The sequence below is a fragment of the Hypanus sabinus genome, chromosome 7, assembly GCF_030144855.1.
Source record: "Hypanus sabinus isolate sHypSab1 chromosome 7, sHypSab1.hap1, whole genome shotgun sequence".
NCBI lineage: Eukaryota > Metazoa > Chordata > Chondrichthyes > Myliobatiformes > Dasyatidae > Hypanus > Hypanus sabinus.
This window is the reverse complement of record NC_082712.1, coordinates 135,074,763-135,099,581: the sequence shown is the minus strand read 5'-3', so window position 1 is coordinate 135,099,581 and position 24,819 is coordinate 135,074,763. Positions and strand designations below refer to the sequence as shown.

Here is a 24,819-nt window from a genome sequence, read left to right as displayed (position 1 = left end):
AGTAGCGCCCACTAAGGAAGCGCTTAAAAGTTGTGAAGCATTGCTTGGATTCCCTAGCCAATTTTGTGAAATAATGTGCAATCCTCTTCATAAAAGACTGGTTAACATCTGCAAATTCAGGCTGCAGTCACTTAAACTATGCCATACATTATAATATAAAAACTAACATTAGAGATGTGTGTGAAAGTAGCCGTCATCCAATAGTAATTTACAGTTGCGATTAGACTATGAGCTGTTGAGTACTGACTGAGCTAGAGGTGCACATTGTAAAACAAGTGCTTCCGTGTATGGGCTGACAGAGATGTTTTGAATCCAGGCCTTCAAGGATTTGTCAGGAAATACCCAGTGTGAATCAGAAACACGGGGATCAGTATGATCCCAGTTTTAATTTCCAGCACTGCATGATATCTGCTGGAAGATAGTAAACTGTGCGTTGCTGCAAAATATATTGCGCTGATACTCTTGATAATCTTAATCCCATCTCTCAACAGTTGTCCTGAGTGGCACTTTCAGTACTGCTCACCACTTGATTCTCCGTTGTGAATTATTTTGCAGTGCCATTGATACTGGTGCAGAGCAAAGGGGGAGGTGAAAATGGAAAGGTTGCATGAAAGTTCAGTCGGAGAATGAAGGTCATGGTCAGTGGCAAAATAAGGACACCGAGATGGAGTGAGTCACACTTTAGAGATGAACCCAGGGGTCATAAAATGTCAACTGGTGGGTTTTGGTGTCTGCAAGATTATGGAAAAGAAAACATGAGTCATTTAATTCTTGGGATATTAATAGTGAGATTCCTGGTGCATGAGAGGCTGTCTCAAGAATACAGTTTCACTATGGAATAGTTAACTATTTACTTCTGCGGATATCCCAAATGCATTTTTTTAATGAGTAACTTAAAAAGATTAAAGTAAAAAAAATAGTTTAAAATCTGTATGTGGCGCTCCTGGTGCGGCCTCCTGTGTATCGGTGAGACCTAATGTAGATCGGGAGACCACTTCACCAAGCATCTACGCTGCGTCCGCCAGAAAATGTGGGATCTTCCAGTGGCCACCCATTTTAATTCCATTTCCCATTCCAATAATGTCTATCATTGGCCTCCTCCACTGTTGTGATGAGGCCACACTCGGGTTGGAGAAACAGCACCTTATATTCCTTTTGAATACCCTCCAACCTGATGGCATGAACATTGATTTCTCGAGCTTCCAGTACCCTATACAATTCCCCATCCTCTTTCCCCCTCTCACCTTATCTCCTTGCCTGCCCATTGCCTCCCTCTGGTCCTCCTCCCCCCTTTTCTTTCTTCCATGGCCTTCTGTCCTCTTCTATCATTCAATCATACTTCCCCTCCTCCAGCTTTGTATGTCTTTCATTATTCAATTTCCCACCTCTTTACTTCATCCCTTCCCCTTCAGGTTTCACCTGTCACTTAGTGTTTCTCCCTCCCCTTTCTCCACCTTTCAAATCTACTCCTCAGCTTTTTCCCTCCAGCCCTGCTGAAGGGTCTCGGCCCAAAACGTCACCTGTACTCTTCCATAGATGCTGCCTGGCCTGCTGAGTTCCTCCAGCATTTTGTAATTCACTTTGAAAGATTTCAAGGGAAATGTTCTCCTTTAGTAAATTGTATCAGTTATATTGCTGCATTTAAATTGATTGTGGATGAGCAAACAAGGAAGAATCAAGTCAAGTTTCAAAGGTTCATTTATTATCAGAGTATACAACTCTGAAATTCTTCTCCAGGTAGCCATGAAACCAAGAAAGAAAAGAAAGGCCGCTCAGTGATCAACCCCCAAATTTCTCCTCCCTGCACAAAAAAAGAACAAAAATGGAATAGGCACATCGACCCCCATAAACCCCCTTTCCTGTACACAAAAAAGTGAGAAAGATCTGGCGAAAAATACAGAATATAAGAAAAACTATAAGATGGGGGGGTGGGGTGGGAGAGAGTATAGTCCAAATCCATATCCAAAATGCAGAAAACGTGGGTAACATTATTCGGGTACAACAACAGGCTTTTCTCTTTGAGGCAGCAGAGCGATCAAAAGGCAGTCTACCCTCTCCATAGCAGAGTGACCTTGCCAGTGTTCTAAAGGTAGGAAGCTGACGCTCACCCTCCGCATTTTCGTCGATGTTCCAATCTCCCTTGTCACTTTAATCAGCAAAATGGAGTTGAACATTGGCTTCTGCCCGGAAGGCTTCTTGCCACGAGGTTCAGACTTGCTGCCTCTGCTTCCCAGAATCCTCTTAGAGACTGCAGAGCGCTAGAACGCCCAGATGGTCTACAAACGACAAATCGCAGGCTCCATATTTGTATCAGGTGATATATTTGCTAGTAATATAGACTGTGCTCTTTGTGCTAACATCATCAGGGATACCTTGCAGGAATTGTGTTGGGGACAAACAGAGGAACAACATGGTACAATGTAGCTTCTTCCCATCTATCATCACATTTCTGAATAGTCCATGAAAACATGAACACTACCTCATTATTCTATTCTAATGCTATTTACTATATTTTATAATTTGTAACAACCATGTCTTTGCACTGTAATGCTGCCACAAAGTAGCAAATTTCACATCATACAAAATAATGATAATAAATCTGATTTCTAATAGAGGCTTTTAAAAAATCTAGATCTCTGATATGTCACAGTTAAGAAGTAAAAGAGTGTTCATTTTATTTGTTTGTTTATTGTTTGTTTTGTTTGTGATTCCCAGTGACCCACCAATTTAACCCTAGCCTAATCAGAGGATAGTTTACAATGACCAATTCAACTACTAATTGATAGGCCTTTGGAATGTGGGAAGAAACGGCAGTACCCAGAAGAAAGCCATATGGTTCAAGGGGAGAATTATTACAGATGGCTCAGGAATTGAAATCTGAAATCTGAAACCTCGAGCTGTAATAGTGTTGCACTAACAGTGATGTTACTGTGTCAGGGATTTGGTGGGAGAAGGACAGCACCATTAAGAAAGGAAGAGAAATTTACATCATGTTAGTTGTTATTTGTTGCATATGAACAAGTGGACTGGGAGTTGTTACTGGTTCATCGTTTTCATATAAGAAGTAGAACATTTCCCATATCTAGGAAGCCTCCTCACAATGAAGATAGACATTGATGAAATTCACCACTGCTTACTATCCACTATCAATGGATGAAGTGGCATTGAAGACAAAGACTTGGCCTTGGCATAAATGTCAAATGCTTCTGAGACCTGGAAAGCCTATGGCAAGCATCTCAAGATTTTGGAAAAATGCCAGTGATGCTGCCTCTGCAAAATGTAAATTCACTAAAAATGAAAGCAAACCATTGTTAACATCCACTCCTGAGCTGCCAACACCAGTAGGGAAACCTTAATTATATTCCATCATTTAGGTTAGAAAAGCCATTGTTTGCATGTCTAACATCAGGCACCTGAAAAAGTCTATTATGTGTTCCATCAACGGAGGAGATTACCAGGCAGATAGGGGGAAAAATTATGATGTGCTTAGAATCTTCATGCAGTGATGCGACACCCCCTCTGACACCGGTGAATCCCTGGCATTTGGTTGCTCAAAGTGGAGGAGCAGCACTTTGAAAGGTCCTGAGAACCTCAAGCCCATGCTTTGGGAGTATATAGAGCCCATGCAAATGCCACAGAAGAAGTGGACCACATCACAAGCTACCTACCTGCCTACCCTATCACCAACACCTGCCCCTCTTTAGATGTCTGTTGCGTCCACATTGGTCTCATTATCTACTTTAGAGTTTACAAAACCACAGTGGATGTTATCCTTAATTCCACTGGACAGCCCGAATAGTTTTAGCATGGAACATGCCAGAAAGTCTGGAGATTTGCTGGCTCTCCTTCAGTATCAAAGGGAGTAAATGAGAGAGGCTGAAACAAAGAGACAATCAGAGGAGAAAGTTTCTATTCACAGAAGGATTGAAAAACTAACTGCAAAGTTGGTCCTCTTTAAAGCCAGTTTTATACATTTCTTCATGTTGAAAATCAGGATCGTGCCCGTACCTTTGCTGAATGTTCTAGGAGAGAGATTTCAGGGGCACTGTTCCTACCCTAAATTGTGAAATGGCAAAAAAAACGTTGTGCTGCTTGTAAGAGTTAACCCTTGTGTGTAAACCAGTGTGTTGTGGTTATATTTGCATAGCTTCCTTCCTGTGCAGTTCCTTCTCTATTTTCTGTCATTTCTCTGCGGCAAGAAGCAGCTTAATTTCTCTGATGGCTGAGGTTCAGCAGAGTTCATCACGACACTCATCGCACAGGTAATACAATCCTTGCTGTCTTCTGCAGGAGCACCCCTGTTTCACTGTCTGATCCAGAGTGGAGCTGTTTGAGCAACTTAGACTTACGATGCCGGTGTATGAGTTAACAATGGGGCTTCTGCGAAGAAACAAACTTGTGTGGTGCGCTTCCCCCCTTCAGCTTCTCGTAGTTGAGTGGTTGCTGATTTCCCTGGGTGTCTCAGTCAAACAGTCTTGAGTGGACACACCCATGAAACAGCAGCTGATTTACTATGAAGTTGCAACTGAATGCTCATCCTGGCTGGATGGAAACCACCACAGAATTTCTTTTTTATATATGCTGTTACTTTTTCTTCCCCTCACGCTATTAGCAATGTAAGTTGGCCCAATGAGAAAAGTACAAGTTAGTCTATGATGATCCTGTCTACTTGAGCAACTGGAATTGTGGGAATGACCCACCTGATGATCATTGAAGGGGTTGCCCAGCGTGGCTCTCCTGTGAGCGTTCTTGGCCAAAAAGCCAAATTTTATTCTGAAGTACGTACAAAGAAAATTGTCTGAGCCTTTTGTAAGTGAAGATCCATCATTCTCTGCTTGAAAGAACACACGCTGGGGGGAATGAGCTTGGCCAGGAAGTGCATACAATTTTTAGGCTGCACTTTAAAAATACTTAGTTGAGTTGGATATAGGAGGATTAACTGCTACCTTTCGGTCTGTCTTAGTAAGTGATTCTAACCAGTTTTATCAATTCTTACTGAAGGACAGGAAAAGAAATTGACCCTAAATCTGCAGATGTTCCAGTGACATTCTATATATTGGTTTAATAACAAAATGTGTGAATATTACTTTAACTTATTTTGCATTTGCACATTTTCTCAAAAGTGGCAGGGGCAAACTTGTTAACATCTTTGGTAACTGGGAGAGGGGGCTTCTCCGTGCTGTACGAGCTGATGTTCTCACAGGGGTTCTCTGGGACTTTGACCTTGGTGCTGAATGAAAGCCTGGTGTCTGCCCTGTCAAGATAATGCTACATTTGCCATGAAGACTTGAGCTTCTTCCTGTTCATCCTTCTTGGTAAGGGAGAGCATGAAGTCAGGAAGTAGTATTGAAAGATATTTTGGCATGTTGTGTACTGTATCCTGTCGATAATACACACTGCAACCACATTGCCTTGGCATTTGGAGGAGGAGATGTATATTAAGCAAATCAAGTTATCTGGCATGACATTGAACTTGTTGAGAGTTTTGTTCTCTGCCATGGTGTTGACTGATGATGACCTTTAGGAATTTTATTATGGGTAATTAATACACATGTTAATATTTTAGATCAAAAAGAATATGATTTTTATCTACAAGGTTAACAGGAATCAAAAAAATGAATTAATATTGTGCCTTTTGCAGCTTCAGGAAGTGAACAAGTGACTTGTGTCATGCTTGTCTTACTCACCAGGCACTGCTGACAATTGACAATCAACTCAATAAGATTGCCAGTATTTTATTATTATGTTTCCTCTGATAATGCATATAGACAGGGAATCGGAATACAGCACTGGACACTGTGTGCAGTTGAAAATAACTGAACACTCCTATTATTTAATCTGTCTGTCTAACAGTTTTCCATGCGATGCACAAATTGCTGGTGTTGAGATGGGTATTTCAGGAAAACTCTGAAAGTGTCATCATTCTGGATTTGGAATGTTGCATCCTGCTCTTGGACGTAACACTACTTTTGTGTTAACAGATGTTCACCTCTCCGTCTCATTTGGTGAAACTAGCCCAGCAAAATAGACTAAAAGGAAAATATTGTACATGCTCAGTGATCATTCTTGTGCAAAATTATATCCTGGGCTGATTGCAATAATGTTTCCCAACATTTGATTTGTGCTTTGACTGAACTGGCCGTTGCTGCCTGTGGCAGAGCAGTAGAAATTGTTCAAATTTATTGGTACATAAATTCACTAATATTGATTATCTTATGAAATAAATCCTTAAGTTTCAGAAATAATCATCTTTATACCTTTGTCCAGTGATTACTAACCTCTCATGGATGGATTATGCTCGAGGAGAGATAAATCTCACCTTTATTGATTCCTGAGAATCTTTCAAATCATTGGTAATCATTTGGTCATTCCAAAACTCACCCTGAGGTGATAAAATGTCATGAGGTTATTTTTAAAAAGATCCTTGTGTCAATTTACATAATCGTATTTCTTGAGAGCCAAGTAAAGCCCATCATTGTCAAATCGCAATTTGTATACCCAAATAAATACATAAATCAATTTTCATTACTCTTCTGTGAGAGGATTGGTAGAGGCAGTAATGGGTTAAGGAAGAAACCTACTGCCTGCAGAACCTTTTGTGTTCTCCTGTTCTATGTTTACTTTCTTTCTCACTCCTGCTTGTCCCCGTGGCTGCCCCTTTCTCCCCTTAGTGTTTTGCTTCCCTTCACTTCTAGTTGGAACGAACAAGGACCACACTGAGACTCAGTTGTTCATATTTTACATCGGTACTGTACCGCTAAAACTTCGGGAGGAATGGTTGCCAAATTTACTGACAATTGGAAAAGTCAGTTGCAGAAGACTTAAATGAGAGAAAATGGATATATTTGGGTATAAGAGAATAAGATGTAAGAGCAGAATAGGGCCATTCAGCCCATTGAGTCTGCTACACCATTCTATCATGGCTTCTTCCACCTTCCAGTCCTGATGAAGAGTCTTGGCTCGAAAGGGTCAGCTCTTTATCCCCTCCATAGATGCTGCCTGACCTGTCAAGTTCCTTCTGCATTTTTAACTGTAACCCTAAACTGTGACTCATGATTAACTCCATTTTTGCGTCAATTATGCTTCACAAAAAAAAAAGCAAAACATTAACCTTTAAGAACAATATCTCATTATGTAAGTGCACGAGAAAAAAGGAGCAGGATTAGGCCTGCTGACCTTTTGTGATTCAGGCACTAGGACATCTAGATCCCACTGAACTTTGCTTATTTCTCTCCATTTAGATGATAACCCACCTTTTCATTCTTCCTACTGAATGCCACACTCCATGCTGTTAGGAACAGCATAGACTGTAAGACATAGGGACAAAATTAGGCCATTCAGCCCATTGAACTTGCTGTGCTATTCCATCATGGCTGGTTTACTATTCTTCTCAACCCCATTCTTCTGCCTTCTCCCATAAGCTTTGATGCACTGACTAGATAAGACCCTATCAACCTTCACTTAAAATATATTTAATGACTTGACCTCTGCAGCCAACTGTGGAATGAATTCCACAGATTCACCACAGTACTCCCAAGTGCAGTCTGACCAATTCCTTATAAAGCCTCAGTAAAATGTCCTTGCTTTTATATCTTAAACTCTCAGAATGAATGCTAGCATTGCATTTGCCTTCCTCACCACTGGCATAAACTGCAACTTAACCTTCAGAGAATCCTGCAAGAGGACTCCCCTATCCCTTTGCATCTTTGAGTTCTGAATTTCTCCCCGTTAAAGAAATAGAATACACCTTTATTCCTTCTGCCAAAGTGCATGACCATGCACTTTCCTGCACAATATTCCACCTGCCATTTCTTTGTCCATTCTCCTAATCTGTGTAAGTCCTTCCCTGCTTTGTTAACATTATCTGCCCCTCCACCTGTCTTTATATCATCCACAAACTTGGCCACAAAGCCATCAATTCTGTAGTCTGAATCATTGACATATGATGTGAAAAGAACTGATCTGAACACCGACCCCTGTGGGACACCACCTGTCTCAACCAGAAAAGGCGCCCTTTATTCTCACTCTTTGCCTCCTGCCAGTCAGTCAATCGTCTATCCATGCTAGCTTCTTTCCTGTAATACTACGGGCTCTTATAAGGTAGCCTCTTGTACAGCACCTTGTCAAAGGCCTTGCGGAAATCCAGGTAAGCAGCATCCACTGACTCTTCTTTGTCTTTCCTATCTGTTATTTCCTCTAAGAATTCCAATAGATTGTCAGGCAAGATGCCTCCTTATGCAGATTTTAGCCTATTTTACCCTGTGCCTCCAAGTACACCAAATGCTCTTCCTTAATAATGGAGTCCAAGATCTTCCAAACCACTGCAGCCAGGCTAACTGGCCTATAATTTCCTATCTTCTGCCTCCTTCCTTTGATAAAGAGTGGAGCGACATTTGCAACTTTCCAATCCACCTGAAGCAATCCAGAATCTAGTGATTCTTGAAGGAATACTACGAATGTCCCCAGAATGGCTTTAGCCGCCTCTTTCAGAACCCTAGTGTGCAGTCGCTCTGGCAGAGGTGATCTATCTACCTTCAGACCTTTTCTTTCCTCTGCCGTCACAGATTTCTGAATGGTCCATGTACACTACCTCAATATTTGGTCTCTTTTTGCACTATTTATTTCAATATAATACTGTAATTTATAGTAATTCTATGTATTGCACTGCATTTCTGGTGCAAAACAACATACTTCACAACATGCAGTATGTCAGTGATAATAAACCTGATTCTGATCCTGACACTGAATTCTGTTTGTCAGGTATTTGCCCAACCACTCGAAAACCAGCAGTATGCTTCATTGCAGGGTCACAGTATCTACATTATGCCTTTTGTGTTATTTCCCTGTGTATCTTGCAATTCTTCCACGAACATTGATCAGCATTTACTTATGCCCTTATTTTTAACTGTTCTAAATTAAAGCATAACTCTTGGGTTTTCATTCACTGTTCTCTTTTCCAATATTCCCCAGTTTGCTCACTTCCTTTGCAAGAGTTCGTTCTTTGTCTTTAAATAACTTATTGCTTCTGAACTGACTGAAGTGTATATTTACTGTCACCTTTATTATCTGCAATCTTTTCTTTTCCGTTTTCAAGAAAAGCTTTTCATCTGAACTACAAGCTCGTGTGTTTCCTCTATTTTCTGGCATGATGCAGAGTTGGAGGGATAGTATGAGTCATCAGCTGTATGTAGCTGTTAATGCTTTACATACAGCAAATCAGCTCCTTCTCCACTTCACCTATCAGTATTAAAATTGTTTTCTTTATTCTTGTGTTTTTATAGTTTAAGCTGAAATGCATCCCTGCTGCACACAGAAACTACTCCTGGCATGCCTGAAGTTTGAGTTACAGAGGATTTTTGTGGGTTTTTCTCAATGTTATGGAAGAATTTTGCTCAACTGACTCCGTAGATTATGGGCCCTTCTTTCTTTCGCCTCTGCTAGCTCAGCACCAGCTGTGGATCCTGCCCTGGACTGTGGAGTTTGGCACTGAGCTGGGTTATTTTTAAAGACAGGTTCTATAGGAGCAACAGTTCAGTTTTGATGAAAATTTGTGCAGAGCATGTCTTAGTTCAGTCCTGTCAGTAAAAATTTGTCCCCTCCCTTCCCCCGATTCCAGTGAGAATCCAGACGTCGATGAAGATGGGGAGCTTGCGCGCCTGGAGGCTGAGCAGAAGCTGCTGCAGATCCGCCGGAGCCTGGATGAGAAGGAAATGCAGGACTTCGAGCGCCTGCGGCAGCGGGGTCATGATACGGAGCTGGAGCTGGAGGAACTGAAGAAGAGGAGAGAAGATCGGCGCAAGGCGCGAGAGGAGGAGGAGCTACGCCGGCAGCAGCAGGAGCACGAGCTGCAAGTCAGAGAGGAGGTGGGTATGACCCTGGGCTTTAAAGGCATTTCCAACAGTTGATGGTGCAGTCTAGGGAAATTCATGGCTTGGTCATTGTTAGATGATTAGAAGCTTTCAGACAAGCATGGGTCAACGATTGTTAGATTTGATGTCTTAAAGGAAAATTGCTCCAGGACTCTACTTTGAGCATTATAGAATTACCTTCATTTCAAATAGTGATATGTGGGCAATGGTGAGAGGATCAGCATTGCCTTGAGTATTTTGAAGAGTTATAGAGCCATCAAGCATTACAGCACAGAAACAGGCCTTTTCACCCATCTAGTCCATGCTGAACAATTAATCTGCCTGGTAGCATCAACCTGCACCCGGACCATAGACCTCCATATTGCTCCCATCCATGTACCTATCCAAATTTATCTTAATGTTGACATTGAAACTGCACCCAGCACTTCCACTATTTTTCATAAACATTAGCTTTGGGCAAATTCATTTGGAGTGTGGGAATGCAGGTTGACTAGACTCCCCAAGGAATTGCGTTGTAACAACGCCTTCCATGCTGCAGGTTATGTTTTCCATTTACACAACCATTCCTTCTTTAGCATCTCGCTTAAGAGATGTCATGGCTGAGGTACAAATCACCCTTGGAACTACTTTGAAGTTAACAAGGGGTGATTGATAAGTTTTTGGCCTAAGCTAGAAGGAGTCAATTTTAGAAAACCTAGCACATTTATTTCTCAACATAGTCCCCTCCTACATTTACACACTTAGTCCAGCAGTCCTGGAGCATAGGGATCTTGGACCTCCAGAAAATGCCAACAGCAGCGGTGATTGATAAGTTTGTGGCCTAAGGTAGAAGGAGATGAGTTATACAGCTCTCATTACATGCACATGCAGTTCAACTCTTTGAGTGATTATGCAGAAAATTTGAAGTGAATAACTCATCTCCTTCTACCTTAGACCACAAACTTATCAATCACCCCGATGAGTCATTGTCACTTTTTGTTTTCCTGAGTGAGGTGTTGGGGTGCTCCAGTTGCCATTTTCAGTGAGGGTGATCTGTTACCTTTTGTGCGGGGGTGGGGGGGGGTGGTGTTTGATGTATTTTCTTATAATGACTCCCTTGGTTTATTCTGTATTTCATGGCTACCTGGAGAAGATGAATACCGTGCATATTTTGACAATAAAATGAACCTCAGAACCTTTGAGAATGAGGCATGAGCAAGTAAAACTCATCCCTGCCACTTTTAAGTAACGCTGCTTTGCCTGTGCTATAATAAACATGCAACAACGTCTGGAAAATACTAGCAATACCAGTGGAATGTAGAATGATGGAGACAGGGTAATATGGAATAACAGCTGATTCAAATTTTGGCATCACCCAATGTAAGGAGAAATTTCTGCAGATAGTTGTAGATGTTTGTTCTCTGAAGCTTTAGGTATTTAAAGGAATCCTTATTTAGTAGCTAATAGGCTTGTTTAATAGACTAGTACTCCACTTCCTCTGTTGTCATTGATGGCCTGCGCACTACCTCTTGATCAAGAAAGATGAACAGAAATTGCTGGAATACTCACTGAGTCGGGCAGCATTCCCAGTGAGAAGCAGAATTAACAATTCAGGTCAAGGATCTCTCTGATTTTCAGCAGTTGTTGCAGTTTTTGGTTGCCTCCATTTTGCTTCATGAAGATTCAAGCATGAACTACCCGTGAGCAGATAAATTCCATTGATTTCATTCCCACTCCCTTGTATTGGGATGGTTCAGTTTGAAACCTTGGCCGTGCCTTCCGTTCATTGAATGTTACCCAAAACCCTTTCCATTGTCTTTAAGATGGTCCTACAACCCTTTATTCAGCTTGGTTTTGCTCTGGCAGCTGATCACAGAATTGTTGTACTTCATTTTGTCATAAGGGCTACATAAATAGATGCCGTTGCTCATTTGTTATAGTTTGTTTTGGCTTGCTTATTTGGTCTGCTCAAAGCACCCAGAAAACAGAAAATGTGACTGCCATTTGTCGAGCCTATGTGCGATCACACTGCGAAGAATGATCCAGTTTACTTTTGGTTATGCACCTTTGTGTGATCCTAGCATTTGTTAATTGAAAGTACTCCAAAAACATTGCAGTCATTAAGATAATAAGACATAGGAGCAGAAATAAGCCATCTGGTCATGGCTGATCCATTTCCCAGTCAACCCCATTCTCCTGCCTTCTCCCTGTAACCTTTCATGCCGACTTACCAAGAATCTTTCACCCAATGATCTGTCCTCCACAATCCTCTGGCTAAAGATATTCCTCCTCATCCCCATTCTAAATAGCATCCCTCTATTCTAAGGTTGAGCCCTCTGGTCCTAGAATTCCCTTCCAACTATAAGAAACATCCACTCGATCAATGCCTTTCAACATTCAATAGGTTTCAATGAGATCACCCCTCATTCTTCTAATTTCCAGTGAGTACAGGCCTAGAGCTATTAAACAATCATCATGTGATAAGCCTTACATTTCCAGAATCAATTTTTGTGAACCACCTTTGAGCCTCAACATCCTTTCTTAGATAAAGTGAGCAGCCTCATCAGTGCCTTGTAAAGCTGAGGCTTTATAATCCTTAGGGAAATTAAAGGTTATGGGGAAAAAGCAGTTAAGTGGAGAAATCAACATGTACAAACAAGCTGGATGAACTCAGCAGGTCGGGCAGCATCCGTGGAAATGAGCAGTCAACGTTTCGGGCCGAGACCCTTCGTCAGGACCTGCTGCCCGACCTGCTGAGTTCATCCAGCCTGTTGGTACATGTTGATTTGACCACAGCATCTGCAGTGTATTTTGTGTTTAGGTAAGTGGAGATGAGTCCATGGCCAGATCAGCCATGATCGTATTGAATGGCAGAGAAGGCTTGACAGGCTAGATAGCCTACCCCTGCTCCTATTTCCTATGTTCTTATCCTTGTTTTTTTTATATTCTAGTCCTCTTCAAATGAATGCTAACATTGCTTTTGCCTTCCTCACCACGGACTCAACTTGCAAGTTAACTTTTAGGGAATCATTAATGCTGATAATATGATAACATAAACTTAGAATAAACAGATAAAATAGAAATCAAAGATAATTTTACTAACAATAAAAATAGATAACACAAGCACACTGCAGATGCTTGGGTCAAAGCAACAGGTACAACACGCTGGAGGAACTCAAGCAGGTCGTGCAGCATCCGTGGAAATGAACAGTCAACGTCTCGGGCCGAGACCCTTCGTCAGGAATAAAATAGATATTTTGAGATGTCTTGTTACATTTAAAATGTTAGACGTCATATTGGTTGGACTATGCAATACAATATAATGTTATCCTCACAGGAAGAAAAGAGAAGAATGAGAGAAGAGAGAGAGAAGCGGAGGATGGAGGCAGCAGAGAAACGCCACAAAGTGCTGAATATTTCAGGTAGTGAAATGGAGGACCCATTCCTCCCCCTCAGTCCCAGGAGCCCAACCTATAAGGTAAGAATTCCTATTGATGTTTTTCTTTTGATGGTGTCTCAGTAAAGGCTAAGCTCCACAAGGTTAATAGCACTGAATAAGACTTAGGATTGATAATATAAGGAGAGGGTGAAGTGGGGTGGGGGTGCAGAAATAAGACTACTGCACAACATTAAATTAATAATGCATTTGCATAGAAGGGCACAGAACAAAATTCAAATCCTATTGCATTTCCAGTCTCTCATCTGCATTAAACCTCACTGTAGTATGTAGTGTAAACACTGACCTGGAATGCCAGGAATCAGCTCACTAAAGAGTATCATGGAGTTAATTCACAGACATAAGAATGATGGCATTTTTTGTTTGCTTTAAAAGATGTTTGTAATCTTAAGCAGAGGTAGCCTAATGCATATGAACCTTTGTTCATTGCGTAGGATGACATTATGATATGCCAGCTAATATTTCTATCTAACCAGTTTCACAACAGTACTGGAAATATATTTCTTAAATCTTTACGTATAAATTAATTCCTGGTTGCATTGATTTGTTGGTGAGACAAGTTTACACATTGTGATTTTTATTCAATTGAATGTGTATTTTGTTTGCTCTTTAATGGTATCTTAAGTCTTAAATGATGCTCTAGCCAATGTGGAGCCTTGCTGTCCAACTCTGACAGTGCAATGAATCTTTCAGTATATCAGAATCTTCAGTAAAGGCAAGGAATACAGACAGAGACACTTCTGTGTTCATATAAGTAATGCACACATGGCAGTATCTTTCATTGCCTTCTATCAACCAAATTAATCTAAAATTGCATTTTACTTAAAGTACAAGCAAGTGTGGGAGTAAAGTTTGATTTGTGCCTTAATAAATGGACAAAGAGGTACTTAAAAGAGAGAGTGAGTTTTGAAACTCGCCATCTGGGTGGGACACATTCTAAGTTACTACAGGTAGAAATCCCAGAGGGTCTGGCAATAATTGTTCAGTCGTCCTTGGTTCGGGTGCTGCTGCCAATGTCACATGCTCTTCTAATGTGATAAACAAAGCAACAAAAAGGTCCATCAATCTTTGGAAAACCTTTGAGACAGTAATCTGGGGAATACCCTTGTCATTCAGAAATCTTCAGGTTAATAAACAAAACTTGACATGGTTTAGATGCAAGTCACCTTCAAGTACTGATTAATTTTTTAATGATCTTAATGAACAAGTCCATGGCAAGTGCAGCAACATTGCAGACTTTCTCTCAGTCTTTCTAGTTATATTTCTGCACTTCACCTCGTGCAGCTAATTTATAGGACATAGCCTCTGGTCCAAAGCCAAGCCCATCCCAACTTCGTTTATCAAGCTGTAGTACATAGATGGTGCGTGCATTTGTGCATGTTCAGAAGCCAAGCTGCAGATCATCGCCTATTCATTTATTGAAGTATACAAGAGAATGGGTTGTACACTTAACATCTGCAAAACGGAGGTCCTCTATCAACCTGCTCCCATGGTATAACACTGACCACTGATAAACATGGTCTGTGGTGGAACTCTGGGAAACTGAGACCATTTCTGGCATCTAGGAAATCAACTTTCAGTATCGGTTTATCATTGTAACATGTACTAAGATACACTGAAAAGTTTGTCTTGCATACTATCCATATAGATCAACTCATTATGCAGTGGATTGAGCTAGATATAAGGTAAAACAATAACAATGCAGAATAAAGTGCAGAAGCAGCCATAAAAGTGCAGAAAATGATAAACTGTAAGATCATCATGAGGTAAATTGTGAGGCCAAGGGTCCATCTTATTGAACAGGAGATTCATTCAAGTGTATAATAACAATGGGATGGAAGCTGTCCTTGAGCCTGGTGATACATGCGTGCATTCAGGATTTTGTATCTTCCTGATGGGAGAGGGGAGAAGAGAGGATGCCCAGGATGGGCGCAGTCTTTGATTATACAGGCTGCTGTACTGAATCAGCATGACCATTAAAGATAAAAGATGTCAGTCACCCAACGTAGGTGTTGATCCTTTGAGGAAAAGGGTGTTTGAAGGTCAAAGTCTCAAACTCAGCACAAAACTCATTTTCTGCCAGGATGCAGTGATCTTTGCCTTACTGGCTTTCCTGCAGCTTAAAACATGAGGGAGATACCAGCAATACCATCTCTGCAAAATGTTCAAAGTCATGTTACAGATATGCCCAAAACAAAATTGTCAAAAACAAAAGCTAGTCTAGATAATCTTGATCATCCTGAAATCCTTTCCACTGTCCACCAGGTAGCGGCCTCTTCCCTGTCAAAGGAAGAGTTCACCTGGTGGACAGTAGAAAAGATTTCAGGATGATCTCAAAGCCTCTTTGGAAAAAGTTGGAGTATTAGGGATAGCATTCAGAGCCTGAAAAAGATTCCATCAAGAACACAGAAACCCAATGTAACTGACAGACATCCCCAAGAACTTTCCATCAAGTACTTTTAGGTCCCACATTGGCCTCATCTGCTGTCCAAAAGCCCAAAGAAACTAGAGTGGCAATAAGTCATCTTTATTCCTAAGGGATTTACTCAGAAGAAGAAACTTTAAGAAAACACTTGATAAACATGGATGAAAGTGGTATTAACAACAACGTTCCAAAACTTATTTAGAGTCTAAAGTAAAGAAAGTCAGTGGATGATTTGTTCTTCACACTGAAGGCAGATGCCATGTGGTATTCATTGGATGGAGGTTGAGACCAAATTGGTGGAAGTCAGTTTTGGAATTGCTGTTCTCCTTGTAGTAATGTAGTAACGAGTGGGGTAAAAGTTGCCAATTTCAAAGTTTGCAAATGACACGAAACATCGAAACGCCACCAGGATTCTGAGACATAACACTTCTTCGGAGAAAGTAGGCTTCAATTGGATTCTTTCACTTCCAAGAATGTATCTCTTCAGTATGTGGCTTGCAAATAAATTGCTTAAGATTGCAGTTGCATGGCTTATCTTGAATATGTGTGGTACTAACAATGCTGTCTGCATGGTGCATGGCCTTTTACTTTAGAAGGTTTCCAGTGCTAATTAATGACAGAGTTCATATCTATCCTGGTAATGCACCAGCGCAAGCAATTTGAACGAATGTTGTAGGAGTCGCAATAGTACAAAAGTCAGCTTGCTTCTGCCAAGAAGTCTTCATTCATCTGTCAGGTGCTGCACAGTAAAGCCCAGCACTTAGTGCACCATACATATTGGGCATTAAACCATCAGATCCAGCTGGTTTTACTTCTCTGTGGGTGATACCTTAACCCCGCTTATCACTTGATCTGGTGGGACAGCGGACAGCAAGAAACTTGGATTGTGCAGCCATGAGCAAGTTTACAAAGGAATCCATGTGGAAAATGGATCTGGTGCTTTCCCAGCATGTATGATGAATAAACTCTTCTCGGGCTTCCGGCAGGGCAAGGGTATTGATTATAACCGATGTTTCGATGACATACATTGCCATCTTCTTCAGGGATGGCAGAGTTTGTCATCAAAATGTCAGTTGTAATCAATACCTGTACCCAGCTGGAAGCCCAAGAAGAGTTTATTTGAATCCTTGTGATTTTATTCTGGAAGACCATCCCATTGTATTGCCATGCTGACCATTACTCCTCTGTTACTATGAGAATTACACAGGGAAAACACTGCATAAACTGAAATAAAATCAGAAAATGTTGGAAATACTAACCTACTGAGCAATTCCAATGTTACATTGTTTGAATCAAATATTGATTGTATCTTCAATTGTGCTTAATAGTCTGATTATCTCATTTTACACATATCAGGCTTTGTGACTGGGTTGTTTGCCTAATGCAGGTGGTTAAAAAAAACTCAGCCCTTCCTTTCAAAAACAGCTTGATCCTTTCAGCCCAAGTGATTTCAGCTCATTTTAACAATGTCCTGAATGTTCCTTTCCATAAGTTAGACCGGCCACTTGAACAAATAAAAGCTACTTGCATATTGAGAGCTGTGTGTTCCTCTTTTTGGGTAGAAACTATTTGTTTAGTGGGTTGCCTGGACAACAGGAGCACCTGTTTCCTATTTCCTGACTCCATTTTCCATTCCCCATAAGGACAATGTTTGTCACATTTAAAAGTCTGCTTCCTTAGTTGCAGTATTCCAAATCTTGACAAATATGTTGAGACCATTGTTAAAAGCTTGTAAAATAAATCCTTTTCCACTGCTTACTGTATTATTTTTATACCTTCTGCATAAACCTGACTGGAGCTCAATATCAGCAATAAGCTTTACTTTCATATTTAAAAAGGACGTTGTTGAGGGGTCTTGCCACATGCTACTTGTAGTCATGGCCAGATCAAGGTGTTCCATTTTAAGATTGATTGTCATTTTATTAATCTACCTTCTACTAGACATAGTATTTAGTAATCAGAAGTCGAACTTTTAATCCTCAATTTGATTTTGAGAAAAGGTGGGGTTCATTTGAGTTAATTAATATGGTTTCCTTCGGATTTGAGTTGTCGGATTGATGTTTTTTTTTAATGGAAGCTTGTATGATGTATGGCTCCGGGGTTGTGCTCCCAAAGGTTTTTATTTGTTTTTTTTTTAGTTAATAGGGGTTCTCTTTTTAGTTAATAGGGGTTCTTTAATTTTTCCTTCTTTTTCTTTCAAAAAAATATTCTTAACACTTTATTTATCCTTATTATTATTGATATAGTGCCTAGCTTTGTTAATCAGTTATTTGCTAATTTAATTCCTTATTGTACATAATGACATAGTGACTTAATGTATTTTTTGTTAATCAATAATAATTAATAAAAATATTTTAAAATGAAAATAAAAAATAATAGGCTATGCCTTAGAATTATAATATCAATAGAAGAAACTAAGCCAAGAATGTTATGTATCTTGTCCAAATCTGTTTAGCTAGCCTCCTCCTCGCTGATTCCTCCCTCCTAATGTGCCAGGGCCAAATTTATACATGGATTAGAGAATGGGAGATAGTCTTAAGAAATCACATTATTGGTAGCTATAATAGAGAGGACATGGAGTAGTACTGGAGAAACAGGTGCTCCTGTTGTCCAGGCAACGCACTAAACAAATAGTTTCTACCCCAAAAGAGGAACACAGCTCCTAATATCCAGGAGAATAATATGCACAGTATATCCTTCCCACTAATCAACTGGCAATATTTTATCAATAAATACAAAGGGTTGATATTCCATTTCTGAAAATGAAACAGAAATATAGGCGGTCAGCTTCTGAAGTAAGAGTAGTTGACTGCATAAGATCAGAAGCAGGATTCGTTTTGAAGATCGATGTCTACAAGGGGGATATTTAAAGACTGCAATTTAATTTCAGGTGGGAAATGATGAACTATGTCCAAAGAATGTACATCTTTCTTAATTGTGATTAATTAACATGTGTCTGCAAACCCTTTATTCCCCCTGGAAAATCCTGATACAGGAATGACAGGCTCAATTGAAGGTGAAAATGCCATGTGGTTTGCAGAAGTTTCTTTTAGTCACTCAGTGTAGATTGTTGAGTTTTCTCAGCGCAGTAACAATTTGAATTGTGCTGTGAACTTTGTTATCCTTGTGTGGCTGACTTTAACTTTGCAGCTACATGCAGTTACAAAAAAGGAATTCAAAACAAAAGGGGGATGAAGAAATTTAATCTTATAAATGAGGCACTGAGCATTAAAATTGAAGAAGTGATACTGTGTTTGTTCAGGATGTTGGTTAATATGTTAAGTAATACAGTCAGATCTGACACTCAGTTATGGAGTGGGCATTTGTGGTGTGTACCAGGAATTATTTATTGAAGCCTTAACAAAAATTTGCTTCTCTCAGCAAATAATAAGGCATGATCTAATCGTGATTTTTCAAATTATTATGAGCTCTCGTAGGGTAAATAATACCCACCAGTTAGTAACCTATCTTTTTTCCCCCAAAGAGCTTAAAGTCTGTATTATCTAGCCTGGGAAAGTTTTAAGGATTTAGACACTTTTTAAATTACTTCTTTCTATTGAGGCTAGACTTGACAGTACTTAAAGGAAAGAAAATAACCTTTGAAAAGTGTAGAATATTAAAGGGTGTAGGGAAAGAAAAGGGACCAGGGATTACAGTAGAAAGTTCGGATTGAAAAATTGGCAAAGGAACAAAGGATGAATATCCTGCCTTTGTCCTAGAAGTTCTGTGATTATATAATGGGAATGAGCTCCTTGAACCAGACGTGACTTCATATAAATCCCTCAGATATATGTCGGGCTTTAACTCATTTCTACTTCTGTTGTTAACCTCCCGTTTGATTTTGGCTTCATTACTTTGGTGTGTGTTTTCCTCAGGATGTATCTTTATGATTATGCTCGTTGGATTCCAGACATTAACTCAGCCTCTCAATTCCTTACATATTAATAAATTATTAGACTTTGATTACATTTCATCTGTAACTGAAATTATATATTTTTTAATTCAATCATGAGATACTGGAAAGACCTGTATTAACACATATTGACAAAGGTAGCAGTGCACATCATTGTGACATGGTTTCTTGCCCAGGTCATTTTGAGAGGTCCAAAACTTTCCTTAAAGCAAAGTTAAAGAAATGTGTCTAAGTCAAAAGTTGGGGGATGTGGTAATGGTGGGGTTCCACTGCCTCTTGCAAGTTCTTGGCTGTCCATTGGTAGAGGTCATAGGTTTGAAAGGCAATGGGGAAGAAGCACTGGCAAATTTGGTCCCTGGAGCATGCAGCAGCTGCAGTAAGCAGAGTAGGTATTCATGGTGGTGGTTGGAGTTTCATCAAATCGGATGCTTAGTCCAGGATAGAACATAGAACAGTACAACACAGGCACAGGCCCTTCAGCCCACAAAGTCTGTGCAAAACAAATTTTAAGCTAACCCCATATGTCTGGCCAAGGTCTAAATTGCTCCATTCTCTGCCTGTGCAAGTATCTGCCTAAAACCTCTTAAATGTTGCAATCATATCTGATTTCACCTGATACCTGCCATTCTGTGTAGCCTTGCAAATCTCCTTTAAAATTATCCCCTCTCCACTTAAATCAAATATTAGCAGACAGTAGATCTACCCTACCCTGGGAAAAAGGCTGGCTATCTATCATATCAATGGCTTTCCTGTCATAAATACTTTTGTCAGGTAAACGCCAGTCCAATGCTCCAGGGAAAGGAACTCCTGATTGCTAAATACTTTTCATTCCAGAATGTTGCCTAAGTCAGGGTATCAGAGAGGCAACATTCTGGATGCCACTTATGCACCCCCTCCGAAGCTTTACAATTTTCCTGTAATGCGGTGACGAGAATTGCACACGATACTCAATGTTGCATAACCCAAGCTTAATACTGTTGCAACGTGATTTGCCAACATAGATATTCAATATCCTGACTAATAAAGGCAAGTATAAGTATGCCGCCTTAACTGCCTTTTGTCCTTGTGTTGCTGTTTTCAGGGAACTATGGGTGTTCACCTGAAGATCCCTCTGTACATCAATGCTCTAAGTGTCCTGCCATTTATTGCATACTTTCTGCTTGCATGTGACCTCGCAAAGTGCAACACTATATTCTTCCTTTGATTAAACTCCAATTGGAACTTCTCCACTCATATTTCCAACTGCTCTCTATCCTGCTGCATCCCTTGACAACCTTGTTCACTGTGCACAACACCCCCATTTTTCACATTTTCTGCAAAGCTGTTAATGAGTCCATGTACATTTTTGTCTACATCACTTAAATACGTATCACAAATAACTGAGACCCCAGCACTGATCCCTGTGGAACACCACTGGTCATAGACCTTGAATCAGAATTGCTCCTCTGCTAACCTCTGTCTTCTATGATCAAGCAAATTTTGAATCACTGAAGCTCCCATGACTCTGATATTCCTTAATATCCTGGATCAGCCTGTGAAATGCTGGTATTGAGTGTCCTGTTTCTGCAGACAGTATTTTGATTATGCTTTGGCAGACCCCAAACTGAGAAGTAGATTGTTATTGAGTTAATGCACCCTGAAAACTGAGGTCCATCCTTTAGATAATAATTGAAAGTGAACCCGTGGCAAGAGTGCTGGTCAGACCAGATTTGTCTTGCATTTTGTGGACAAGATCTAACTGGCTTCTTCCCCCATTTTTTCCAGTCCTGGTGAAGTTCTCTGCTGGAAACGTAGACTCTATTCCTTTCCATTGCTGTTGCCTGACTTGCTGAGTTCCTCTAGCATTTTGTTACTCTGGACTTCCAGCATCTGCACGATCTCTTGTGTCTAACTGGACGCTTATGATTGTACCCATACTGGAACAACTTCTCAGTTTCTATGACACTGTTATTCTTTATTGCTCCTCCCCATTCTGCCTTTTCTTGATATCTTCTGAGGGGATTATTTACTTATTGGGATACGGTGCAGAATAGGCACTTTGAGCTGTGCTGCCCAGAAATCCCCTTGTTTAACCCTAGCCTAATCATGGGACAACTTACAATGACCAATTAACCTACTAACAGGTACATCTTTGGACTTTGGGAGGAAACTGGAGCACTTGGCGGAAAGGCTCACAGTCACGGGGAGAACATGCAAACTCCTGACAGACAGCAGCGGGAATCGAACCTGGGTCACCTGCACTTTAAAGTGTTGTGCTAAGCACTACTTGACCGTGGATGAAGATGGGCCGCCAAGATGTGTACTTCAGGAGAGGTGAAGATGGATTTCAACTGCTGCTTGCATCCACCATTGGAACCTGCAGCTTGAAATGCCCGTCACTGAACCTGCACATAAGGGCCTTGTATCAGGGGAGCCAGGTGTCAGGGACTGTTCAAACTTTGCTTAGTGTTTGCAGCGTGCTTCTGGCAAAGCTTCTTACTAAACACTTCAGCCTTACTTTTCTACTTGTCTGTTGGTTTAGGGTGAAGTTGTTTTGGACCCTTCTCCTTCCATTAGCCATTTAATTGCCCATTACTAATTATGACAGGATGTGACTGGAGTGCAAAGCTTTAATCTAACCCTTTGCTGTTGGATCATATTGCCTGTCCGACCGTATCCAGGCACCCATTACTTTAATATTTGTTCTTAAAGCTGTGATGCAACTTGAAATTCTATTGTGCAGAACAGTGGTTACATGCATTGCATAATGGAGTTTCTTTGGTAAGTTTGCTGGTAAGAGGGATCCTGCATTTATCTGAACAGTAAATTTGCTATTTTGCTTCATGCCCTCTATGCTAATAATGTATTGAAGCTTGGCTGGCATACGGCTGTAGATGTAACGGGGTGTTTACGCATGCCTGGATGCCAGTCTCCCTCATGTACCTCCATGTGTTGCAGCCCAGTCTCAACAGTTAGTGGTTCACCTCCCCTCGTTCCACTCTGGCAAAGGACAACAGGCCTGTGAATGCCTTACGCATGCAGGGACAGTTCATTTGCACATGATGCCTTTGGAAACAGAAGAGACATCTTTACCACACAGCTGGTGTAAATGTGTTTGTTTCACCCTCCAATTTAAAATGAGCTCCTTTCTGCACTATGGTGATCACTCCCTTGCAGTTTTTCATCCCAGCAAATCCATGGTCCTCTCTTACGTACTTATGCTTATTTGCAGCAATTTGACCTGGTCTCAGCCCTTAAAAGAGATGGTAGTTGAGAACGTTATTATTTGCATTTAACATGATTTATCTGTAGTTCACTTTTTTTTTAGTAAGCGACCACAGACTGCTTGAAGCATCCGATGAGTTGTGAAACAGGATGTTGAGAGGATTCAATCTGTCACATTGCTTGCAAACAGCATGTCAAAACTTATTACACCCCCCATCAAAGGTGTGCACCCAGAACTTTGTATAGATACTAATCCTCTGGTGTAGCATACTCCTAGCAAAAGAGACACGAAAGTTTACGGGCTTTTATCAGAACTATTAACCCTGATATTTGCAGGGGGTGGGGGGGGGGGCTGTAGTGTGGACCCAGCAACAGCAGAGAAGTGTGGAAATCAAAAGACATGCAGGCCTGTTGATGGTCGCCAGGTCCTTTACATTTTCTAATTACATTTCCTACAATTCTGGCAATTTTCCAGGCCTGCCACCTGTAATGGAAATAAACTGCATCAAGGTGTCTTTGCTGTGAAGAGCCCCTGGCAATCAGATTAGAAATGAGTTGTGTTGAAGTGAGAAGAGGGCATCAAATGGCCATGGAGGGTTGGTACTTTTAACAGGGTTTGGTGGGAGCTCAGTGTTTATCAATTACAGTGGCTTAAAATGGGGCAATGATAGGGTTAGCAGAGACAAGGTTGGAAGAGGAGTCATAAGGGATGATATTTAATTGAATGAAAAGGGCTCATAGGAGGTGCTTCTGGAGGAATTTAATATGAAGCTCATTTTCTCAGTGCAGGCGCCAAGCGTTCAGTTTCACTATAGCGGTGACTTACTCAATTGTCTTCCTTCTCTCACTGAGCAGGGAAAAGGAAAAGTAAACTGTTCCAATGGACTTGTTGGAGTGCAGACATAGAATGTGAAAACTGATTTCTGGTAGAAGGAAGGTGATGGGCAGGGTTGGTGGGACAAATAATTAACTAAATGGAAACATGCGCACTTAGTGAGTCTAACAGTCACTGATCTTAGCATTTCATACATCCCAATGTAATTCAAAATATTTTGTATTATTTATATTTTTAATGACTTTTTTTAAGTTACTATGTCATTATAAGTTTAGGTAGGTGTTTTACGTGCTGAGAATCATTGTTCATTAAAATACTGGAAGAAACCAACTGGAAACTCATGGGGTCCTCAAACAATGCCAAGTCTATCACCCTTATGGATGTTGGTGGAGGGATAACATAGCATTTAAATGAGAAGATTATATTATTCCATTGTTTTCTTTATTATTTTTCAAATGGGATACATTGCGTAGATTTTGTTTTTTGCTTATCTTTGTCTTTCCGTTATGGCATTAAGTGTGTGCGTGTGTGTAAGAGCAAGGGGCAGAGATGAGTTGGTGTGGTACGGCTATTTATATTAAATGAGTAACTATCTGAATGCCATTATTCGAATCATGATTGCTCTTGGAATGTGTGAATATCAGAAAAACTGAGATGTCAGTTAGAGAGTTCAGATCACGGCCTATTCCCTTTCTACAGCCAGTGTTAACAAGGAGTTTCTGCATGCAGGTGGAGTTAAAGGAACTCCTTTAATTTTGCATGCATCTATTTGAAGAAATAAAATGGATCAGTCGCATTAAATATGACAACCTGAAACTTCCTTTTCTGTAAGATAGATCATGTCTGGGGAAATTTCAGTGTGTCATATCTTTCATTTACTTTCCCAGACCCCAAATGGACCTGGCCATTGCATTTCTGAATTCTCTTTGATGACTCTCCTGTAGCTCTGCCAATAACACTAACAAGTCTTGCTCTCAGTTACCTTTGGCCTGTTACTAATTTTCTGCCTTTTCGTCATGGCGTTCCTATCTCCTATCGCCTGTGTCTGTAATTTCAGAAAGAGTTTGACGAGGGAATGACATCAGAAACAACTTGCTTGGTGAGTCAATCAAATGCACAGTTAAAACCAAATGAGCC

The 24,819-nt window shown here is 40.6% G+C and overlaps 1 protein-coding gene across 3 annotated transcripts in view; it reads left to right on the top strand.

Annotated features, from left to right (window-relative positions):
• Nucleotides 1-24,819, top strand: part of lsp1a (lymphocyte specific protein 1 a) — a 294,870-nt gene that overhangs the window by 220,547 nt on the left and 49,504 nt on the right. For 2 of the 3 annotated variants that reach the window (XM_059975691.1, XM_059975692.1), the window contains exons 5-7: nt 9,617-9,863; nt 13,186-13,326; nt 24,740-24,781. In XM_059975691.1, the coding sequence (XP_059831674.1) occupies nt 9,617-9,863; nt 13,186-13,326; nt 24,740-24,781 (430 nt within the window). The remainder of the gene's footprint in view (nt 1-9,616; nt 9,864-13,185; nt 13,327-24,739; nt 24,782-24,819) is intronic. The other variant, XM_059975693.1, reaches the window with a different exon arrangement.